The sequence below is a fragment of the Dermochelys coriacea genome, chromosome 15, assembly GCF_009764565.3.
Source record: "Dermochelys coriacea isolate rDerCor1 chromosome 15, rDerCor1.pri.v4, whole genome shotgun sequence".
NCBI lineage: Eukaryota > Metazoa > Chordata > Testudines > Dermochelyidae > Dermochelys > Dermochelys coriacea.
In genome coordinates, this window is record NC_050082.1 from 15,105,604 (window position 1) to 15,130,805 (window position 25,202).

The window sequence follows — 25,202 nt, forward strand, 5'->3', positions numbered from 1 at the left end:
TCATGTTTGTCACATTTATTGTACTTTTATAGTTACATTCAGGGTTAAAAACAGTTTCTTGATTTCCCAAAAAATCTTTTGAATCTAAAAATTAAAATGTTTGACATTTTTGTACATAAATTTTAATTTTCAAACTACAGATTGTTTAACAAAAGTAACAGCAAATTTCAGATAATCCCTGATCAGTGGTTGACTAACAGTACAAAATTGTGATCTAGTAAATTAAAAGGACACAGAGGCACTCTTAAAAGTTAATTTAATTTTTACTCTGCATTATTGGAACTCTTAAAATTGAATTACTTCCTCTAATTTTCTTCTCCCACAGGTCCAATTCCATTATTTCCCATTGGTAGCCAGGGTGAGCATAGCTCTCAGAATTAAATACATTAAGTCCTACATAGCTGTAGGGTATTTTTTCCCCATTTTTCAACCAAATATTGGATTAATAAAAGCTATTAAGCGTGATGATAAACCTCAGAAAACAGGCCTTAAAACATAAAAACTTGATTAGTTTTGGGCCCAAACTACTTGACGGTCTCTCAAACTATGTTTCAAGAATTCGTAAAGGCTGCAGATGCTGGGCTCAGCAGTAAACCTGTCCTACATAGAGGTTCACCTTCACTACTGAGTAAGACCTTTAGCATAGACAGACCTAAGCCAAAGGATAAAGATCTGGATCTTAAACACCTCAAAATTAAAAAGCTGTATAGATCCAGGTTTGGTTTTGACAAATATATAGCCTTTAAATTTCCTGTTTCTAAATAGTTTCATATGCTGCCACAACACTGACTCTGTTCAGATTTTTCCACTTGGAAGACTATTGTCTTGATTCCTACACTCAAGTCCCAATAATGAGCATTCGGCACATATCTTAAGGTAAATTAACACATTAACAGACAGGAGAAAATTAGCCATTTAATTTTTCAGGTTAGTTATATTAAGACATATTTATTAATTTCTTTACTGATTTCCACACAAGTCCAAGTTGTAATTTTGCACAAAAAGCTACTCTTATGGCTAATAGCAGCCAGTAGCAACAACTGCTAAGGTAAGCTCCAAAAGAATGCCTGCAGAGATCAGAGAGATTTCCAAAAGATGCAAAAATAGACAAAAGGAAATTTCCCATTTCAATGTATTTTTACATTGTTGTTCTTACATCAGTGACTTCCTATAGCAGATATACAGTTACCTGCACATTTGTTCTGTGTTGATGTTAATCTGCAAACCCACCTTTTTCATTGAATTTGTGATGATGAGTCCAGGCAAGGAAATTTTCCTGAGTAATCAGGCAGATCCGTGAATGGCAGTTCCACTGGGCATAAAGCAGCCTTCAGAGTTTCCAAAAGTGTGCAGTCAAAAAATAAAATTTAAAAAATGATCTGAAAATAATTTAACTATTTGAAGGAGTATGGGGCAGTGCACACCTTTCCTTCCTCACATACAAAAACTGCAGAGGGAGAAATCAAGAATGAGAATTGGAGCTGGTATTTGAGAGTGAATCCATGGGAAAATGCAACGAGCATTTTAGAAAAAAACCTGAATGTTACATCCGATTTACAGAAAGCCACCCACTTCCTGCTCTTCAGGCCAGAATTATGGCCATTAAATATTGAGAGCTCAGTGAGCAATCTTACAAGCACAGTAGCAGTGGTTCAAAAAATGGTTCCAGAATTGCTTTTTAAAGGAAACCTAAAAAGGGAAATCATGGTTTTACTCTGTTTTGATCGTATATCATGTATAAATTAGGCCTTAAGGGTTTTATTCCCCACCTTTCCCTGCTTGATTTTTTTTAAGCAAAAAAATACCAGGAATGTCAAATCTACTATTCCTTTCAGGAGTCTGATTTGTCTTGCGTATCCCCTAGTTTCACCTCACTTAAAAACTACTTGCTTTCAAAATCAGCACACTATTACTGAAAAATTACTTACTTTCTCCTTTTTACCACATAACATAAATCAATTGGAATATAAATATTGTACTTACATTTCAGTGTATAGTATATAGAGCAGTATAAACAAGTCATTGTCTGTATGAAATTTTAGTTTGTACTGACTTCACTAGTGCTTTTTACGTACCCTGTTGTAAAACTAGGCCAATATCTAGATGAGTTGATGTATCCCCTAGAAGACCTGTGTATACTCCCAGGGATGCATGTACCCCTTGTTGAGAACCACTGCTTTAGAGGACCCAGAGAAATGGAGCAAGAGGTTTTTTTTAACCTCTAAAATAGATGGTGTGGGGTGGGAAAATAAAAACTCAAGCCCCTAGCTGGGACAATACTTTTTCAATGGTCTTTTACCTGACAGGGAGTGCAGTAGCTGGAATCTGCCAGATAGACTTGGCAGATTCTAATAGTGCTTCATTTATAGGGAGGACTACCCGGGCTGACAATAGTGCATACAAAGATGTCAAGCCATTTGTGCTGTGTCTCCTGCACTTCTTCTAATGGGATCTGAAGGGTGTCTGCTGCCCTCTTCATCAGATCTTGAAATTATCTGAAATCATCGTGAGACGGCGAAGGGGATGACAACTTCAAATGGGGAAGAAGAAGAAATATTAGAATATGGAGTAGCCTCCTCGACAGCTCTCCTTTCCTGGTCCTCAAATGTGTCCTCATTGGAGATTGTTTAGGAGAAACAGAAGGAGCTGAAAAATGCTCCCTGGGATGATCCTCATGAGCAGTGTGCACTTCAGAAAACAGTTGCTGGAAAATAGCCCATGGATCCCAGTATGCACACTGGGGAGAACCATATGAGAATGGCGGGCGCATCCAGGGTTAGTAGTACCAAGTGGATGTTTGGCGGGCTTTTATGGTAGAAGCCTGGAAATGTTCTTAAACAGTCATGGTTCTGGCTAAACAAATGTAGGTAGGCAGTCAGCAGAACCCTGCACAGAAATCTGGGAGTCTGAAGAACTCCCTTTCATAGTCTGATGGAGTGGGGGGATGGAGGAGTAATCAGCCATCTTTCAGAAAGTTGTTGTCGAGTACTGAGGAGGCAGGTGGTCCTGGAGAAAGGTGGAATAGTGGGGATAAAATTGGTTGTGGTACCAGAGGTCTTGAACTCAGAGGAGACTCAGCCTGCTCGGAAATAAGCAGGACTGCCTTTGAGAACCTGAACTCTTGTGGTATTGGGTGAGCCAACAGAGTGACCTGGTGAGTCCCAGCCATAGAGGTGTGAGGTACCGAAGGCTGGAATCACTGTTTCAGTTGTACTGATGGTCTAGGTACCGATGAGGCAGTGGAAGACAAAGAGCATACTGCCTTCTTAGTCAAGTGCTTAGAATTGGTAGTATCTTGCCTATATATCCTTGGTATGGGACACAAGGATGCATATGGTGCATGCACAAGACGAACAGGTATTGCCACTGAAATCTTCCGAATGAAGGTGCACATGCACACGTCAAGTAGAGTACCCATTGGGACACTTCCTGAAGTAGTAGTAGTTACAAAAACAAAGTTCTAGATCACAACAGTAAAATCAGTATTAAGATGTAGTACTCTGGAACTTGGAGAGAAAAGATCACCCAGATAACATTAGTTCAATATTGATTTCTATACATGTTTAACATGATTCAACCTGTATTACTGTTTAATGCTGCTACAAGAAGACATGACTATCCAGAGCAAGACCATCTTTTTTTTAATCCAATTCAGTGTTCATTTATTTTTGTACATACAAAAAGAGCCACCCTCTTTGATTCCCCCCACCCCCAAAAATCTCTTCTTTACAAACAGTTAAAAATTAAAAACCAGATGATGACAGGTTAATTTTGGTACAATTATTCAGCAACATAGCTGTCATAATTAGAGTTAAATTTCCTACAAGGTTACTTGTAGGGAAATCCTGATTATTGGCCAAATAAAATTCCATATTACAAGTTAGCAAATTCTAGTACAAAAATAGTCCTTGTGTTAGAACAGCCTCTTATAATTATATTCACAGGTTTGAGTCTATTGGCTGCATAATACCTTAATATTTTATGAAATTTCTTTTTATATGGCTCATTCATCTAATTCAATATAGTGTTGAGCCTCAATCAATCCTCAGGCAAGAAACCCTGAACAGGGTTAATATGCTGCTCAGTGTACTCTGAAGTACTGTGCTTTTCACAGGACAGCCAAAAAATCCCCCAACTGTTCTCAGCTAGTCTCCTTGATATCACAATGAGATCCAGACCCAAAAGGAACCTCTGAAGTACAGATCCACAACCTTCTGTAGGAACACAGGCCACAGCTTTGATGTTCAAATTCCACTTGGAAAACAGGTCCAGCTCCTCCACTCATTTCCACATATGCCTTTGTGAGCTTCTTTAGAAATTAAAGCTTATCACTCATGAAACATGTGGGGCCATTCTGGTACTGCTCCTTTCAAGAGTGTCCCATTCTGGCCGGGCTCTCTCCTCTTCTGTCTCTGGTTAATGCTGTTCAGCAGTTTCCCTTAGACCAGGCCCTTCAGGGAAAATCTGGGGAAATACTATTTGTCTCTCAAGATGTCTAGCTGCTCTTGATATTCTGTGAAAAGCCTCTGGAAACGGAGGTTCTGTCCGATGACAGGAAGCAGTTCTTTCAGTAGCTCTCTCTTTCGTAAACCCTGCACAAAAACGTCAAAAATCCTCAAATTTATTTTATATCATTAATACAGGCATTTGATATAGGATTCACTTAAATTTAGCATGGTCTCTCTTATCTTAAGAGAGCTGTTTATTTGGTGTCACCTCCTGTTATTTAGATTTCAACAGTAATAATAATAATTAAGTCTTTGGGAGTACATATTAAATGTTCTTGTTGCTGCTTCCATGTGGTGATAGAATTTGGAAGTGTTCCTTGAAGGGCATGTTTCTTTGGCATATCAGCCCTTTCAAAGGTACATAGCTGGCGAATGGAGAGCACTGAAGGTGCAACCTGTTCCATCTATTAGGTATTTTAGACAGCATCAGTGGAGATAGTGGAATTGTTAAGTGTTTGTATACAGTGCCAGAGAGAATAAAGGAAGTTACTATTTAAGTAGTGGAAAGGATGGATTAGGTATTAGAATGGAAGGGGTTCCACAAAGTCTTTGGCGATTACTTGCTTGCTACTCAATTTGAAGTATACTTGAGGTTAAAAGAGCTATCAACCTTCCCAAAAGTTAAAAAGTTAGACAAATTAAGCAGACATTTCTTCTTCCTTAAGAAACAGTGGCTGGACAAGGCTTGGCTCATTCAATTTACTTCCTTCCTTGTGAATCAGCACCAGGCTGGCATAGCTTTAGAAACGGTATTTAAGTGAAAACTCCCTTAAAAAACAAAACAAAAAAACATGGAACCCCCAAACAATTACAAGAAAGTCCTAGCAGTGAACTTGTAAAATAAAAACTGAAAATTACTTAACACATGACACTTTTAAGGGTAGATCAAATTTTGGGTTCTCAACTTTGGCAGTGTTCTTTTAAATGTTACCAAAAGAAACTATGAGAGGAAATGTAAAGTACATTTAATAATTTAAATTAAAACTGTCTAGTTTATACACAAAAGGAATGTCTCCCCTACTTTATTTAAAAACAAAAACCAGCACTTACCACAACTGTTGATTCCCACTGACTTCCAGCTGAGTAATGGACTGGACCCAGTAAATCCTTGCATAATTCTCGCAGGCGATATTCAAACCCTGAGAATTACCAGAAATAAAACAACATGCATAAACATAAAATTATACCCACTACACAATATAAATGACATATAATTTAAGACAGAGTTTCAAGTATTTAGACAAGAACAACATAAGGACAAACCAATATGATTTCTGTAAAGGCAAATTATTCCTCCCTAGCCAATAAGAATTATTTGAAACATTAAAATAGCAAATAAAGACAAGCTGATGGATTTATTCTAGAACTTCCAAAAACTTTTATCTACAGTTCTCCACAAAAAGGCTGTTAAAAGTGATCTATAAAGGAAAAACAATGGTATGATTATCACATTTTTTATTATAAATACAACTTGAAAGACACCCTTCCTTTCCCAACCTGTCCCCCCAAAAAAAGTCAGCTTGCTTTTTATGTTATACATGTCTTGTCTGCCCTGGTAGACTACGGTAACTGTTAAAATGATGACACAACACAAAAAGGTCAAAGAGTGAAAGTTGAGTAATTGAGAGAAGAATTACGTTTTTAGTAAGACTGTTTAAAATTTAGGGTTTGAACAACATATATTTAATGCAAATACCTAAAACAGCTTGGAAAACGGATGTCTTTGATAAAGACTCAAAATCCCTGCCTGCTGTATTAAGGTGAGAATATTTGCAATAATCATGCTTCCAGATCCTCTCTAAGAGATCCTTCAGCAAAACTAGGAAAGACCAGACTTCACATTCTTTATATTTATCAGATAAATAAAACAAGAGAAATACCTTTAAAAAACACACAAAAATTTTATCAGCCAACTTTACATCAGAAAGTAGCAAAAAGGGCAGAAGCCCAATTTAAAAAAACAACCTTTTGCAAGAGCACTTAAGATAATTTGGTAATCACAAGATGAGAGGTAAAGTCTTATAATAGAGTTAAAAAATTGGTTAGGAATTAGGAATCTATGTAGGAATAAACAGGATCAATACGATTTATATCTTTCAGCATTTCTTACTCTGGAAGACTGGGTGAAAAGTGCAGTGGCATAAAACACTGATAGCAAAATTGAATGGTCAGAATAGATTTAATGTAGTGCATATTTTTCAATTTGCCAGTTAGGTTCTGAATTAGTTTCAACTTTTTAGAAAAGTAACTAAGTGTCATTATGGACAGATCAAGAATCAAATATTAAACTTGGTTAAGGAGGGAGTGAGAGAACCACATTTATTTAGAGAAATCACAGGTTTCAGAGTAGCAGCCGTGTTAGTCTGTATTCGCAAAAAGAAAAGGAGTACTTGTGGCACCTTAGAGACTAACAAATTTATTAGAGCATAAGCTTTCGTGAGCTACAGCTCACTTCATCGGATGCATTTGGTGGAAAAAACAGTTTTTTCCACCAAATGCATCCGATGAAGTGAGCTGTAGCTCACGAAAGCTTATGCTCTAATAAATTTGTTAGTCTCTAAGGTGCCACAAGTACTCCTTTTCTATTTAGAGAAATGTAATCTAGTGCATTGAATTTGGGACTGAGAGGCAAGAACTCCTGAATTTGATTCTGATTCTGCAAGTAATTCAGTGTGTGGCTGTAGGTGAGACACTTTACTCTGCCACAGTTTTCCCATATGTAAAACGATTATGTGGGTGAGGAGAAGGTCCCACATAGGAGAGATTAAAATAAGGAGGACCATTTAATTTGGAAAGCAGACAAGTATATATACTAGAGAGCTGTAAAATCTGAAAGGGACAGAGAAGGCTAGTTGGTTATCCTTATTTACTGATGTAGAAAAAGAAGACACTCAGAAATAAACTCAATAATTGGAAATGAACAAAATGAAAAGTTATTTCCCACCCCCATCTTTGCATAAACAAAAATTAACCTATGTAACTCACTGCTGCAGGCTATTACATTAAATAGATTAGCAGAATTTTTGTTTAAAGTTTAGACATTTACATGAATAAGAGTAGAACTTCTGCAGCTATATTAGTCATGATAAAAGTCACAAAGGGTTAGTAATTCCTCTTCTTCAGGACAAAATGTGACCACCAATTGAATCAGGAATAAATTTTCCTCATGGTGTATTATTAAAAATTACATGCGTTATGGGGGTGTTGCAGCATCCAGCAGCGGCTGCTACTGGGGACAGTATATAGATCTTGGGGGATAATCTGACTATTAAACAATGTATATTTCTATACTTAAATCCAGAGATGGCACTTCTCCTGACAATACACTATTTATATTTAACATACAAGCAAAAGAGCCTCCACTATGGACCACCTTCGGAAGCAAATGCGCTGAAGTTTTGTTTTTTTTTTTAATAACCACAGAGGTGCCAAACAAAAGGACACAGAGAACAGTCACATACATAATGAGAATACAGGAGTTCTGAAAAATCCATCAGATCTTCAAAGAAATAACATTGCATACCATAGCTCACCTTCATTAACTAGGTACCGTGCATAGATAAGGAGCCAATGGCGGTATTCATGACTGGATTGTAACATAAGTGCCGCTGCTATCTGATTCTCCAGGTAAGCCAGTGTTGTTTCTTGTTGTACTAAATGAGGCATGGAGAACAGTCTTGCAGCTTGCCTTCCTGAACTATAAACCAAACGTGGCACAAAGTCAGAGACCAATTAGAAAAAAATTTCCACAGTGCAGAAGCGATTCTTCTAGTCTTTCACATATCAAGGGTATTTGGTGCTTTCCCAGTTTGGACCTCTACTGCCAAAGGCCACTGCCTATAAATCTTCTGTAACCCTGACAAACGGAAAGACCCTCAGACCTGTCTACATTAGCACCAGACCCAGATTGAACCACCAGGGCACTAGGTTCATTAGTCCCCCAGTCCCTTCAGACTTTTCACATGGGGAGCGTAACCAACAGGAGCCTCCACAGCCTCCTGAAATCATCATTCACTCAGCTTGGAAACTGGATTTTACTATATTGTCATTGATTACTTCTCCCTTGTCACCCATCTCTCTCCTACCACTGCAACCTCTCAGGTGCCCTCTCTTGTCCACTGTGGTTCTCCACCACCTCCTTTCTCCTCCCCACTCCCATAACCCCTTCCTCTTGCCCACTTCAATCCTGAGAGTGCACCACTCCCCTCCACCACAGCAAAGTTCAGTTTATATAGTTTCATTTATATTATAAAATCAAATATATAAGCAAATGAACAAAATGGAACTAACACAGTAAGTTCCTATCATCATCCTGATCACTTTGCTTGTATACTGCATCCCTTTCATCCTCCCTTCATCTGTTTTTTGTCTTTAACATTATAAGCTCTTCAGGGTACGGGCTGTCTTCTGGTATGTTTATATAATCCTTTAGAATACTCCTGAACCCCCACCCACAAGCATGTGAAAGCCAGGCAACTAAATGAAGGCTAGTTTTATAAGTGGTCTTTGTAAAAGGTTGGAAATTCTTTTTTTGAAGTTAACGACAATGTTTTAATAAAGTCACTTTTTGAAGTAACTAAAACATCTTTACAAACCTTAACTAATTTTTCATCTGGATATTTTCTTTTTTAAAAAATAAATCCAAACTGTTATTTCCATTCTTTCTATTTTTAAATACTAATTTTCCTGACTTTTTTTTTTTTTTAAAGGAAAGAAGGAAAATAAGTCCCATTACCCTACTTACAGCCACTCTCATTTGGACACAAAAATTAGTAAAATAAAATCAAAGTTGGCTTTGAGAGAGTATATAAATTAGAAGCCAGGAATGTCAGTGGCTGTCTATGGACACTTCCACTGGCTCTTGCTATTCCCTGGTGGTATGATCTGAAGTTAAAAATGTGCAGCAAATGACTAATTAACCATCCAATCTTCCCTAAAATACTCAGACTCCACAGAATAAGCCAACTAAGGAAAATTGAATAAGACAAAGTTGAAGCTTGTAGACCAAGCCACTTTTGGGATGATGGTCCAATAAGTAAGTTATAAAATCACAATGCAAAATACAAGAAATCCAGTTTAAATTAACAAAGTGATATTCTATAAACCTAAATCAGAAACACTGCACCAGAGGTAAGGAAGAACTATAAAAGTAGAATTACTAAGCATAGTATGCAGCCACCTTCTTACTACCCAAATATCCTCTGAGCTAAACAGATACAAGGTTACAAAGGTGTCAGGTTTAAACATACTCTCTGTACAAATCGGAATGACAGATTAGCCCTCCAACCCACTGATATTTCTGAATATAACTAAGTAATTCAAGCATTCAGTCATCTTGAAACTAGACAACACAACAGAAATTAACACCGGGCAATTTACTTGACTGTATATGAAGCAGAAAGAGACCATTTGGCTGATCAGTAAACACAAATAAAATGCCTAAATACATACTTTGATGTTCGTCCCTGTATTATGGCTAAGGGTCCTGAACACAGCATGGCTTCTTGGGATGGTAAACTATTCCTGTAGTCTGCACATTGTGCTAAGGAGTCCTGTTTGTCAGAGACAAGATTCCTGAGGGGAAAAAAAAAACCAAGAACATATTAGAAAAACAGTGAATGGTGCATCAGGTGGCAGATGACTCTGTTCTATTCTGCTTTATACTCTATTTGCATTTTCGCAATAAAAATTTTATTAAAGCTAATGTTAAAATTATATAATACACAGGTTAAAAAAAGAGAGTGTCTGTACAGCTGGGTATAGTGCTTAAATTATCCAAAAGTACAAAGGTTGGTTCAAACATCATACAATACATATAGTACATAATCAGCAATAACCCAAATTTAGATTAATACATTTAACGATACACGCTGGTGCAAAGTACAAGGCTTTGGGCCAAATCCTGCTCACTTTATTTACACAAATGGTCCCATTGAAGTCAATGGGATTAGTCACATAACCTAAACAGGATTTAGCTTGAGCTCTGAAAAGCATAAGAGAAAATCCACTGGCACATTTTACAGGTTGCCATACTTGGAACTCGCATATTGAAAACAAAAATTCACTTCCACGGTAGGACCCAGACTGTACGGAACCTAGGTAATTACTTTCTCATCATGAAACTAACTTTACCCCAAACCCTTCAACACATCAGACCCTGCTCTCAGACTGCTGATCAGCCATTCTGGCAGTTCCCTTACACTGAGGATATGATGTCTCCTTCATACTGACAGGGGAGAGTTGTGAGCTACAGCTCCCACTTCCCACACCTAATTAAGGCTATCATCTACATGGGCTTGACAGACTGGGGAATTGGTTGCTCAAATGAATGCCATGTGTATGCTTACCAGACAACTAAGATACACAATTGCACAAATACTTACAGTAAATTTGATTGTTTAATCATGGTTAATTTGAGCTGGTGACTAAGGGACTACTCTTTTATATAAATCTGAGGCTGTGGCACAAACAGAAAAATGACAGGAAATTCAGATTCCATCCTCCATTGGTTTAATTGTTGTGGAGAAAAAGCCAGCAGCATTTAAGTGCAGGGTCAGCCTAAGCTGTGAATAATATCAAGGCCATAACAGACATGGACTAGAGCCAGGCAGTAAAAATGAGATTTTCACTGGGGTGTTTTTCATTTAAAGAAGGAACCCATTATCTAAACATACAAACTACCGTCTAAATATAAGAGAGCATCCAAGTTTCCTGGCAGCTGTTCTGGACTAATTTTTTCCAAAGACGATTATCTTTTACATTCAGAAATCATGAACATCTGAATGACCAAACCATTTTAAATCCATGTCAACTTCCAGGCAGTTACAAGCAATCCTATGTCAACAAATCAGAATATATATGTAACAGGTGGGAAAAAAAAACGGTAAGGAAACAAATTTCAGTCTAAGCTTTTAATTTACAAAGCTTATTTTAAACAATACTGAATCATAAAACATGAAAGGGACTGGCCCAGCCATCCATGTACTATTATGTGGGGAGCAAAATGGAAGACAAGCCCAGAGTGTGTTTCTGCTCTGGTTAGTTTTCAGAGTGCAGAATTAAGGGGGCAGTAAATCAGAACCGGCATGCTATCACAACCAACTTTATAAACGGTAGGAAAGAATGTGCAACTTACCATGTAGAAAGAGAAGGATTAAAACAATATGCCTTTCCATCAGACAGGCTCATTACTGGTATACCATGCTGAGTCAGCAAAATTTGAGAGACAGAGGTATCACTTCCTACAGATTAAATCAGATCTCATGATTTCCTCTGAAGTAATCATTACATAACATTTAAAACTCTACACATTTAAAGTGTTTTACAGCCATTAATTAATCCTTGCAAGAGCCCTACCGAAACAGGTACTGGCAGGGAAGCTGAGGCAAAGTGGTGAAGTAACTCACTGAACGCACGTAAGCAAGTCAGTAGCAGAGCTGGACTTAGAAGCCAGGGCTCTCAGCACTGAGCTCAATGTACTATTACATATATCATTTCTTTGTAATTATCATTACATAATCTTGAGAAATTGCAAAATACATAAAGGGTTGGTTAAAAGGGAAGTATTTGCAGTATCTCAGGGCAGAATATTCACCCAATTATTTTTCTGTCATCTTTAAAACTAAACCTTACAGATTACAGATATCTCCATGCCAATCTCCTAACAAACTACACTTGGGAAGGTGTGGATAAACATGCTGTAATGCTCAGATATTCATTGTCTCCTGCTTACCAAAGTGTTCTGATTCTACAGACCTACGGAGCATGTTTTGAGCACAGGACCAATTAACCAGGGCTTGTGGCTGTCTGTCTGAGAAGGCTTCTGCAGTCTGCTGGGTTCATACCACACACACAAATACTTCTCAGATTGCCTTTGATTAATACTACTAAGATAAAAATCCAGATAGGAGGCCAATGCGTTTCCTGTAACACTGGGTTTTTTTTGTTTTTTTTTGTTTGTTTGTTTTTTGCCAGATACTGGCAAGGGCAGAGAACAGATTTGTTAAATTCAGATAATATCTGATCAATTAAGTTTTAAAATATCTAATTATATGCAAGATATGCATTGGGGATTGCGATAGTGTTACAGGATTTATACACCAGGTTAGAAAATGATTCATGATAACTCTACAACACTGCATTTCCACATTTAAAAATAAAACAAATTACAGGATCCTTAATAGTCTGCTATCTCCTTATATTTTTATCTTGATTGTTTCTGTGGTAATGAAACATTATCCAGTGATTTCCATTTAACAACCAACTACATACAGAAGAATACCTATTTATTTTTGCATTACAGGGGTAGGTAGAATTTTAGCACATTCGTTAATGGCTCAAAATATTACAGGAAGGCTGAAAGACTACGGTTGGCAGGTAAATGTGCCCTTTCATTACCTGCTAATATTGTTTGCAGAGACTCGTCTTTGACAACCACTGACTGTTTATGAACATCCCTGAAGGGAGAGAAAAGAGGGGGTGGAGGGCGGGAAATCTACACATTAAAAAGAAATAAATACTCCAATCATATAACAAAACAGTTTCTAGAACGTTCCTGATTAAAATTTGTAATTTAATATTTTCTTCATTATTTTGACAACACAATTTTGGCAAGGCAGAGCTGTATGCACTCCTGCTTCCGATAAAGATTATAAAAAGAATTATTTGCACTTCTATGGCCCTTTCTGCTAGAGAATCTCATCATACTTTGCAGACATTAAGCCTCACAACACTTCTATGAGATAGGTATGAATCATTTGCCCCATTTTACAGATAAGTAAACTAATGTAGAGAGAGAGAGGTTAAGTGAACTATCCAGGGTCACAAAGTGAGTCAATAGCAGAGCTGGGAACTGAACCATGCCTTCCCACTCCCTAAGGCCATACTCTAGCTGTTAGACAATACCCCTTCCAATATCAATGTTGGTTTACTAAAAATGAAGATTTGAATGATTTCTTTGTTTCCTTCTTTCCCTTAATTCTACAAACTAAAATCACCCTGTCCTAGGAGGTGGCTCAAACAAATGACCCTTAGTAGGATAAATCATCCACTTTCTAGGGTGAAATTCACCCCTGTGCAGAAGTCCACTTAAACCTGCAAAAGAGAGCAGGCAGGACTCATGTCTTGCATGGTGGGTCCTCTATACAGGGGTGAATTTCACATCCACAAGTAAGACTCAATCGAAAGCAAACCTGATTTGAACCAGAGCATCAGCAGTCACATACCAACCCAGCCACGAGAAAGAAAGAAAAAAAAAAAAAATCTATCAGCCCCAATCAAAGTCATTAACTGGAAGCAGTAAGGTAACCAGTCAATCATAGCCCATGCTTATTGGCAGTCACGACAGCATAATTTAGTACTCACCACACAGACAGCGTAGCAATAGTGGTGAGAGCCATGACGTAGGAACCTGTGCAATGTAAAGCGGAGATAGGCGAATGCAATATAATAGGTGGGAGAAGGCGACGACCACAAGCTGAAAATACAGATAAGGTCCTCTTCTCACAGGCTACACTCACCACATCACTGAAAATGATCAAAAGGAAACATTTAATCTCAGTGAAACGAAAGAGGCAAGATTTCTTGGGTTATCATACAACTTGAAGGAGGTCTCGCTGGTAAGTTGTGAGGATTCAGAAAACTTGGCTCCAGAAGGCAGAGGCAAAAATCAGAGAAGAATGTGGTTTTGAATCCTAAATTCCAGTCTCTCACTCTGCAGATGGAGGTGAATGCGACATATCATTGGGGAAAGAAAGGAAGAGTGCCTGTCAGAATAAGTCTAGGCATACTACCATATGAAGAAGAGGTTGATTTTTTGAAACAAGACCGTTTCCACACACAGAAGAATGGTCTGTCAACACAGTGGAATGATGATGCTCTATTTAGAAGGCAGGGAGGAAGTTATGCACTGTCAGGCCAAGAGCATTGCAGAGGTGAAAGTAGGGAATTGCTAAATGACAAAATATAAAAGTACCTTTCCTGGCAATGTGAGATTAAAGGTTTGAATTACCTTGCAATCAAAGCCCTGGGTGCATGTTTCAAAGGCGGTGTTGGATAGCACTGCTGGCAGTGAGGAAGGCTTATACTGTAAAAGGAGCGCTTCCTCCCTCCTTCATTAAAGAGCTTCAGAAATTTTGGCCCAAATTTTAACATACTTTTTATTTCTATCCTGCTCTAAGGTATGCTTCTAATCTAAACACTGGGTAAGGTATGTGAATGATCAGGAGTTTGCAGTTTCCTGTTATGTATGACAGGGCATGGTGTGAAGGAGAGCTCTGATTACAGCTGTACATAACTTTATAATCAACACTCTTCCTAACAAGCTTGAAACTCAGGCCAGACTAACCAAACCTTGTGGTGGGCTTGGGCTGAAGTTTGAGTCAACTTGGGCCACTGAGTTTTTGCAAAACATTACAGCTCAAAACATAACAGCTTCAACAGAAAATATGTAAAACTTGTCAATTTCAGCTGTGATTTATTAGTTTAATTTGTTCCAATCCAAAACTAAATCTAACTCTTAAGGGTGTAAAACCAGAAAAAGGTTCAGATGAATTCCTGTGAACCAGACTTATGGGTACTTATGTCACAGTTTGGACCTCAACAAGATCACATAGTTTAATTTAAACTTCTGATGCAAAAACGAAAAGCTGCTGTTGAGGAGGAGAAGAAACTGCAGGTATCTCTGAGGAAACATGTACCACACAAAAATATTCTATTTAAAGTGTTCTTTTAAACCTTCAGTCATTGTGGCATTTGCTGTTTAAACAACTGTTGCTTCTAATCATTCAGTCCACTCTAATGGGGGAATTTAATGGAAGAATGCAATGTCTGACAGAGGAAGTATTTTAATTGGCTAATGGGGACATGGGATGCTATAAAGACTGTGGTTAGGTCAGGACCCTAGGGGCTAATTCACTAGTGAGGCTGCCATCAGGTCTACATACAGTACATATTATATTTATTCATCTAACATGATTAATACCAAAGCATTGTGTACAGGATACAAAAGAAGTAAGTTAAAAAACAGCAAACCGCAATGACCAGCAAAGCCAATGCCCCCAGTTACTAATGCTATAGGAGGAGGAGGAGGAAAGAGGAACATACGTGTCCTAGAGTGGGATAGCAGGAAGAGGAAGAAGAGAAAGGTCTTAGGAAGATGTTTTGCACTATGAAGAATCACACAACTCCATAAAAATAAGGGATCCTATCATGCACTGTAATAGTGAACTTAATTAAACATTTTGCAAAAATATGCCATGCACAGGGGGTTAAAATAATAAAGACAAATGGGTAGCAATATTCTCTGAAGCTATCGAAATTTGGTAAACTTTAAATACCTATATATTTTATTAATGTCATCAGAAGTTCTCAAAGGGAACCGTGAATAAGATTTCCACTAACCACTTGTTTAATAGTGTAACAATACAGCCCTAAATGCTTTCTCCTGCCAAAGAACTATCACTCCTTTTCTGGAGGCTCCTACTTCTACAAGCAAATTCTCTTACCAGCTTCCAGCTGCAGTAAGAATTCGACTGGTGAGGACTGTCTCCCATTCTTTGCCTTCCCGATTACACTTTAACCTGCTCAGCTTGGAACCTCCCACTGTGGTCATCTCATTCTCCACCTCAATGTACATGCAGGGATCTGAACTTACCTGAAAAAAAAGTAAAGGAAAATCTTTTTACACAGAGGAAAACTGCTCAGGAAAGTGTCAAGTAATGTAGGTACAAAATAGGGCCCAATTAAACCTTGGCATCTGATAGAGAAAACACTCTGGATTTTTTCTTTAAAATTATCCTCAAAATACATCAAATTACTTCAAAAGGAAGAGATTCCAAAGGCAACTGATCACTCAAGGCTACTCCCCATCAATAATTTCTGTGTATTTGAGCCCACCAATTTATATTTTCAGTCATCTGTTCTTCCCAAGTCCTGGACACCAAATCTAGTTCAAACAAGGCTGCTGCTGCAGCCTTTCAGGATTCCTGCAGTCAAAGTCAGACTTCTATGGTAAAAGCACACAGACAAGGGACTACGTAAGTACATGAGTCAATGTTATGTTAGGCCCTCCAGGTGCTGAGCATGTCACTTTACCACGTGAAGAGGCCTCAGAGGAAATGCCCAGTTTATGTAGAGAGCTGGCTGTGGCACATGTCTAGCCCTGTCTGGTGCTGCTGCTGCCACCACTTCTCTTGTAACACCAAGGCTAAATAAAGGAAGAAGAGGGGGGGGCCTAAGGGGAGAAAATATGTTTGGCTTTGAAGCCAAGTCAGGTGAGAAAAGAAGGAATGAATTGCTGAAATGGATTGCCTCTGCAGGTGAGGTAGGAAGTAAGGAGGCAGAAGACAGAGGGTGCAGGTGACTTACTTAGATCCCAAAGCGAAATCAGGCAGGGGAGGGGAAGAGGCAGTTGGGAGGCCTATAGAGGCAGGAAGGAGCCAAGTGGGAAAGGCTTAGAAGAAAGTGAGGTGGATAAAGCTCCTTCTTGGACAAGGCAAAGGGATTCTGCTCCAATCCCCCAAAATGCCTTTTAAGTAAACAATGTTGCTGTTACCCACTTACTTGCAATGTAAACGATTTCTGTGGGATTGGGGTTGGCAGTTTAAGTGCTAATGCTGGTGCAGAGATGCAAGTGGCATCCTTCTCAGAGGCCAGTGCAGCTGGGGACTGAAAAGCAAAAATGTCAACAGTTACAAACAGAGGAATTCAAAACAAAAAACAAAAAAACTTATGAACAAATGGAACAGTGCAAGGTTATCACTCACGAAAGCACCTCAGTACATATATACCGTAGTCCAGATTGTGTTGCCAAGAGGGAAACCACAACAAATGTGGATACACACATCAGAAAAACCCTGTGCAAAAGCTTTTTTTTAAATACATATTGTATAAATACTGTGTCTTCATTCTCTAAACTAGCTGCTAAGAATTTCAGGAACAATATGTGGTCACTGAGGTCTGCATTAGGCCATCTTTGACACTTTCCATCTGTACTAACATAATGGAAGCTCCGGTATGTTTCAGGGCAAGGCCAGCTTTTGAATGTTGGTAATGAAAAGGGCTATTGCAACTGAAGGATGGGAAGTACTGCCATAATGTACTAGCCAGGCATGTACTCTACTGTCCTGTACTGAATGGAAGGTCATACCTGCTCAAATGCTTATAATTACTTCACCCTCTTGAATCATACTGCTGACAGCTGATGGAATTTATCATGTAGCTCAAGCAGCAGACATCTGTGTTTTTTGAAGCCAAGTCCTGCATCTAACTCCACTCCAACATACATACTGTTTAGTTAGTGACTGCAATATTTGTATGCGCACAGCATACAGATTTGTTACATTATGTGCACCTTCATTTTAAAACCTTAAGAATTAGGTAAAAAGCAAGCAAGAGGACTAGCTTCAAAATTTTGAGGAACCTTAGCACTCCTGGTTTCCCTTAACCACCTTTTGTCTAATTTAATGCAAGGACAACATTTTGCTTTAGTAAATGAATAGTAGAAACCATAAATACTAATACTATGCACATTAATTAAATTATTAGCATACTGATTACCTGAACAGTTAAAGTCACAGGTACGAGTCTGGAGTCCTTTCGAGGCCTGCCTTTTTTCTTCTTTTCTACTGTTTCTGCCTCAAGTTCTAGTTTACGCTTGGGCAGTGACAGCGGTTTAGTAGCTGGAATCTTCTCCTCACTGTCACTGCTGCTCTCCAGGATATCCTTGGGCTTATTCTCTTTAATTAAATTCTGATCTTTCAATCTGCATAAAAAGTAAACTATTTGTTTAATAATTTACATAAGCTGTATTCAAAGCTGCCACCCAACTACCCACTATTTGCTTTCAAGCTAAGCATCAGATGCATTCTTAGGCTTGTTTGAATATATCTGAAAAGGTGCAGAGGAAAAAAATTAAGGTAAGAAAAGGCTACCCAATCTTTTATGCAAGTGCAAATACGGAACATACAAAATGCAGCTTCTTCAAGTAAATTTTCTGCTTAAAAAGCAAATGGTAAACTAGGGTGTGGTGGCTTGCACGAACACATTATTCAGCAACCCTAGATACCTTTAAAAAAAAAACGAAACTTTTATTTTACCATGTAATGGATACTGCACCACATAAAGAGCAATTATAATATCCAAATTAGATGACACAACTAGAGTTTTGCTTAGAGAGACTGGTTTCCATTACAGCTGAAATGGAGAGATTCCATTAGGGGCAGGAGGATGGGCAAAGAGCGGGAGGTGGAAGAGAATAAACTGACAATAGCAAGCTTGCAAATGAAAAGAATACAAGGGCTGTAAATTAACATGTACAGCATGCTTGACATCTCTGAAGCAATGGCTTTCAATGCACATATATACATACATTATGATGCTCATCAAGAATCATAGTTATTGTTAAGGTTTTAATAAAAACCTTTTTTGCAGCTTTCCCTACCCCCCAAGCTTTCCAAGATGTTTACCTGGGAAGGGTGGGAGGAAGGGAATTTTTCATCTTGTGCTGATCTAAACATGCAATGAATTTTAAGAGTAGTTCTCCTCTCTTTCTTCTCCACATAAAGAGAAATGAGTAAAAGATGGGGAGTGATTTCTATTCCCAGTTCTACTGCTATTTGTCCATAATTCTTTGCATTTATGTAGCACATAAGAAACATTAGATAGGCTTCACAACACCCCCTCAAGAGTAAATATTGTTACTCCCATTTTACTGGCTGGAAAGAGACTCAGAGAGGTTAAATGACTTTTGTCCAACATCATACAGAACATCAGTATCATGATGAGAACTTAGGTCTCCTGATACCCAGCTCTATGCCATGATAATAGATCACAGTGACTCTCAGACAAGTCACCACCTCGCTGTCCCTCCACCTTCCCAAGCTGTAAGTTGAGATACTACTGTTTACTTCACTCACTCACAGGGGTACCCAACCAATGTCCCTTCTGACTTTGGGAAGTGGGCAGAAAAGACAATGTACCTCACAAACATACATGTGGACCAGTTTGCCATGCAACTGACTCTGGGCAAATATACCCATTAAAGACACAGGAACTGCCCTACTGGATCAGACCCAAATTTTGCTAGTCCAGTGTCCTGCCTCTCACAATGGCCAGAACCAGATGCTTCAGAGGAATGTTTAAGAATCCCACAAGTATGCAGATGAGGGGTAATCTGCCCCCCATAGTATGTCATCCTAGTTTCTAGTAGTTAAAGATTGGCTCCAGGCCTAAAACATGAGGTTTATTTTTGTTATTAATTTGAAAACTCTGGATACTCATGATATCGATATAAATGTTGACTCCCTTTTTGAATCTTGCTAAGCTCTTCGCCTCAAAAAAATCCTATGACAAGGAGTTCCACACGCTAATTACATATTGTGTGTTTACTAGTTTTGAATTTTTATTCTTTAATTTTCATTGCTTGTCCATTGCTCTTGCATTAGGAGACAGGCAGAACAAAAGTTCCTGATCTACCTTCTCTAGACCATTTGTTATATACTTTTATTGTGTACCACTTATGCATCTCCTTTCTAAGGCAAACAATCCCATTCTTTTCAGTCTCTCTTTATATGAGAGTTTTTCCAAGCTCAAGATCATTCTTGTTGCTTTCCTCCGATCCCCATTTCCGCAATATCCTTTTTTGAGATAGTGTGACCAGTACTGCACACACTATTCCAAATGAGGCCATAGCATTGATATATATAATTGCATGATAATATTCTCTGTGTAATTGAATTATAACATCCTCCATATTATTCACAAGCCCATTCCTTAGGTACCCTAACATCTTGTTTGCTTTTTTGACCACAGCGTCACATAAAACAGGTCTTCAATGACTACGATGAAACCCAGGCCCCTTTCTTGAGTTGATACAGATAATTTAGAACCCTGTAAGATGTCAGAGTAGTTTAATTATTTTCCTCCAATGTGCATTACACTTTGTATTTACTGACATTGAATTTCATTTACCACAATGTTGCCCATAGACTTGGCTTGTTTAGATCTCTCTGAAGTTCCTCACAATCCTGTCTGGTCCTAAGTATCTGAAAATAACCATGTCTCACCTGCAAATTGTTCTACCTCATTACTCACCATACTTCTTTCCAGGTAATTAATAAATATGTTAAACCAGTGATTCTCAACCAGGGATCAATGTACCCTTGGGAGTATGCAGAGTTCTTCCAGGGGATACATCATCTAGATATCTGCCTAGTTTTAAACTGGCTATATAAAAAGCACTAGCGAAGTCAGGATAAAAAAATTTCATACAATGACTTGTTTATACTGCTCTATATACTATACACTGAAATGTAAGTACAATATTTATATTCCAATTTATTTATTTCATAATTACGTGGTAGAAATGAGAGAGTGAACAACTGTTAAGTAATAGTCTGCTGTGACACTTTTTTATTTTTATGTCTGATTTTGTAAGCAAGTAATTTTTAAGTGAGGTGAAACTTGGGGCACACAAGACAAATCAGGCTTCTGAAAGGGGTACACTAGTCTGGAAAGGTTGAGAGCCCCTGTGCTAAACAACATAGAACCTAGTATGAAACCTGAGGCATCCACTTCACACCTTTTGCTATGGATTACAATTGACCATTTAATCCTAATCTTTGTTTTCTGTCTTTTAGGCAGTTTTTGATCCCTGACAATACTTTGCCTCTCACTCCATGACTAGTTAGCTTCTTTAGTAGCATCTTGCATGAAGGAACTTGTCCAGGGCCTATCAGCAGTCTAAATAAATTATATCCACTGATTTTCCTTTATCCATTACTTTATGATACATGCAAAGAATTTTAAGATTAGTGAGATACAATATTCCTTTGCAGAAACCATGCTGGTTAGACCCTATCATATAATGATCTTCCAGGTATTTTATTATTCCAGGTATTTAATTATTGTTTCAAGCAATTTGCAGGTACAGATGTAAGGATTAGGTTTATAATTCCTCAGATCACTTCATGAGCTTTTTTTAAAATACAGGTACAAAATTTGCTAGCTTCCAATCCTCCGGAATAGTGGGGTTTTGTTTTTGTTTTGTTTTAAGCAAAAGGACAGTTTTATGGGAGGAAATATGGGACAGGAAAAAAAAGTTGTATTTATTGTAAATGGGGTGACTACATAGCTCGCTGGCAAGACCTTCTACACAATTTCTTAAGCGGTCTGTCTGTGCACAGACTCACATCACCAAACTGAAAGGTTTTCCTTTTCTAGACTCTGATCATGTGGCTCCACAGACAAATACTTGAAAAGAAAATGTATCGCCTGTACAAGGTTCTCAGCACAAAACTGAAATATGTCTGTAGCCATTGGGATATATTTTCCATGTAATGTAATTTAGGTTGAGATGGAACTCCCTGTTACAGGCAGGCTAGATTTTATTGTCTTCCATGAAGACCTCACATGCAATGATTTTATCTTGAAATAAAAGTTTTAACTAAGGAAGATCTGAAGAGTTTTTTTGGTCCTATATGCTTCAGGCTGAAAACATAAATAAGAGTATCAATGGATAATGTTACCTCAGAAAATCTTTCTTACTAGTAGCTCTTTTTCATTGCCTCCTTCTACAGAGATCTGAGGTAACCTCCAGAATCCCAGCACTGATGCATCCATACCTCAGAGAATCATATTGTTTTAACACTGTCTGCTTGTGTGCCCTCTCCTGCCCTGTACATCACTTACCTGTCTATGGCAGTCTGATTTGTATTTATTACAGCAGAAGTCCCTGAGGTGGCTTTGGACCGTTCTGTGAATCTCGAGTCAAATGCTTTCATTGGTTCGATCTTAGATGGAGTTGTTAGCACAGAGGAAGATGATACAGGGGGAGCAGCTGAAGCAGAGGTAGCATTTACACTATTAAAGGAGGAAAGAGAAAAACAAAGATTGAAAATATATTTGGAATTGTGTAGTACTCAAAAATACATCAGCATTTATCAAAACCTTCTATATGGACTATAAGTTTCATTAAATTGGCCACTCTTGGATGCGTGTGAATTAAAATACACCACATCCTTTCATGTGTCAATATCCTCTACTCTCAAAAATTGTTTATATAGATCTGAGAGTTGAAATCTTAATGCTGCTGCATAAAGTCTTTTCATCTAGCTATATCCAACTGATTCAATCTTTATAATTCTCATTCCTTGATTAAAAATACATATTATCTGTAGGCATGTAGTGTCCAAGTACAATAAATTAGTGATTATGTATATGCAGTGGAGCAGCATGAAATGATCAAATTTATTTTGCTGTAGCAGACTGAAAATTTTACACACAAGCCTAGCTGTTGCCTACACTAGAGTTCAAACCACATAACCTGGTTCTTGCAAACACTCTGAACCACACAACAGAAGCTTACATCACAAAAAATCATCTAAATAAGGTTTGCGCACTTTTAAAATACTCAATTTAGAGTGAATAAAGATGTTTTAAGGGGGCTGCAATCTTGTACTAATAGCAGCTCAGTGTTTGTAAGGATGATTTAGTGGTTACTCCAGTGGATAACAACCAAAATACATCTTACTTCACTGGAGAAGAGCATTTCCAGAGCATGCCTAGGGATTTATTCAGCCCTGGGAGGGTTAATTAAGTAAACTGCAGTGTTTTAAAGCTACTAGTTATATCTCAACTCAAAGCTCAATCCAACAATGGATGCGTTTCCTCAAGGAAAACAGAAGCGTTCATGCTAGTTGACTTCTTAGTAAGTGCCACATAGTGGTGCGCACTGGATGTTAACAAGGATAAACTGACTTCAAAAAAAACATGGGTTTGGTATAATTAGTTCCCACCACTATTAAAAGAGTAACTGAATATTAATAAAATCCTTAAGTATGCAAGACAATATTAGATTCTCAATTAATATTTTCTGTCAGGAAACCACTTTAGCAACTGCTCATTTAGAGAAATATGAAGGAAAAGTCATCTAGGTTAAAAGAAATTAAACCTCTTGCAAACACTGACCCATCTTTATTGATTGTGTCATCTGTTGGTTTTATACTGGCTGCCAGTGGTTCTAGAGAAGGCTTTGAAGTGCAGAGGGAATTGGTTGCATTGGAATCTAATGACATCAGTTGCTGATTACTTTGAGAAGACATCATTGAGCCAGCCAGAGATCCAGATATCGGGATACTATTGAAGAATGCTGTTGAAAAATCCCTATATCAAAAAAAGATTAAAAGCAAGTACATATGATTTTTTAAAAATTAGTATTTTTTTAAAAAGTATTTTAATTAAACTTTAATATCACTTGTGTGTGTATACATAGACACACTTTAAAACCCCTCCATTTTTTCAGTGTATTTTTCTCTCATCTCTACTGCAATGTAGGCCAGCGTGGTGCTTTGTGGTTTACCTCTGTTAATTAATGAGGCAGACAGAATAAGCATTGCTTTGGGGTAATGTTTGTTTGTGTACAGCTGAAGAACAAAGGGAGCTCTCCCATTTCTGGTGAAAACATGTTTTAAGTTAAAGAGTTTTTATAGTGATAGTTGACAGATGCAAAACATTAGTTTAGTCCCGTTGAAGTTAATGGTATGAGCTGACCTTTTTTATGAGAGAAAACCTATGTCTTAAGACTAACCATTCCAGACTGGCTCTCAAATCTTACTATTAAGAGAACACTGGGATAAATGCAGATTTTCACAACCTTATGCAGGATATTTCCAGCAAAAGCCAGCTATCCAGTTCAAATCATGACTGGCATGATTACACAAGATGTAGACACATGCTTTAGAAATTGCTTTGGATGACAGAAGTATAACAAGTCCTTGGAAAAGGGAGTTTATTTTTCACTCGTGGCTCTGATCTTGGGATCTTTTTTCCATGACCTTCCCTCTTCCAAAAACAATAGCTAAAGCTGTTCATTCTGAGGACACAAATCCAGATAATCTAAAACACTGAAGGATTCAATACACAGTATATTGCTAGAAGAGGAAAAAACATTTTTTGGATGAGACAGGAAACCAAGGATGGGACCACTCAGTCATTCAAGATCCCATAGCTCTTGGAATGTGCTGGAACTAGGGTTCGCAATCACATACCAGCCAAATTCCAAGTGGGATTATTACATTCTTCTCACCTAAATGTCTGTGTATTTAATTTGAAATGATTTTCACTTCTCTTTCTTTAAACTATTCTGCAGTATTATTTTCACAGAACCCAGCTGCCACTTTCTACCCTAGAAGTGGCTGCATTTTAATGGTAGGTAAAGTGATCATTATAAAGCATTTTGAAATCAATTCATCTTAAAAGTTCTTAAATGTAAGGTATTATAATATCCAATGGGTTTAAGATGGACCTAAATTTTGCCAGTGTGACCTGGAATAAGTAGATGAAAAGGTCAAGGGAGATAAGAAAAGTAAAATTTCAAAGTATACCCAGTGTCCAGCTGAGCTATGCAGAGAGGTGTGATCCGCCTCCGGCCATCTGCAGTCCGTGTTTCAACTTGTTTCTTTAAAAGATTCTGTTGGGGGAAGGGGAGAAAATAATGTTAATATGAATGCTTTCTCCAGTTGACACAAGACTATGGTTAGGTGCAATGAAATGAAAAATGCTCATCAATAATTATATCCTTTATTGTAGGGAAGATTTTTTTTTTTTTTTTTTTTTTACAACTGTGTTTCTGAACCAAAAGAGGCCCCAAATATTTGCACACACTCTCACTCGATCTGCCTTCCTGTCACCATAAAT

At 37.9% G+C, this 25,202-nt stretch overlaps 1 protein-coding gene across 2 annotated transcripts in view; it reads right to left on the minus strand.

Annotated features, from left to right (window-relative positions):
• Positions 1–25,202, minus strand: part of LOC119843781 (protein HIRA) — a 63,358-nt gene continuing 38,156 nt past the window's right edge. The window contains exons 13-25 of one of the 2 annotated variants that reach the window (XM_038373626.2): positions 24,890–24,975; positions 23,475–23,669; positions 22,197–22,367; positions 18,066–18,270; positions 17,070–17,174; positions 16,013–16,161; positions 13,872–14,033; positions 12,906–12,964; positions 11,644–11,749; positions 9,960–10,082; positions 8,042–8,205; positions 5,559–5,647; positions 1–4,592 (exon numbers count right to left, since the gene is read on the minus strand). In XM_038373626.2, coding sequence (XP_038229554.1) covers positions 4,476–4,592; positions 5,559–5,647; positions 8,042–8,205; positions 9,960–10,082; positions 11,644–11,749; positions 12,906–12,964; positions 13,872–14,033; positions 16,013–16,161; positions 17,070–17,174; positions 18,066–18,270; positions 22,197–22,367; positions 23,475–23,669; positions 24,890–24,975 — 1,731 coding nt within the window. In that variant the 3' untranslated portion in view covers positions 1–4,475. The other variant, XM_043498468.1, reaches the window with a different exon arrangement.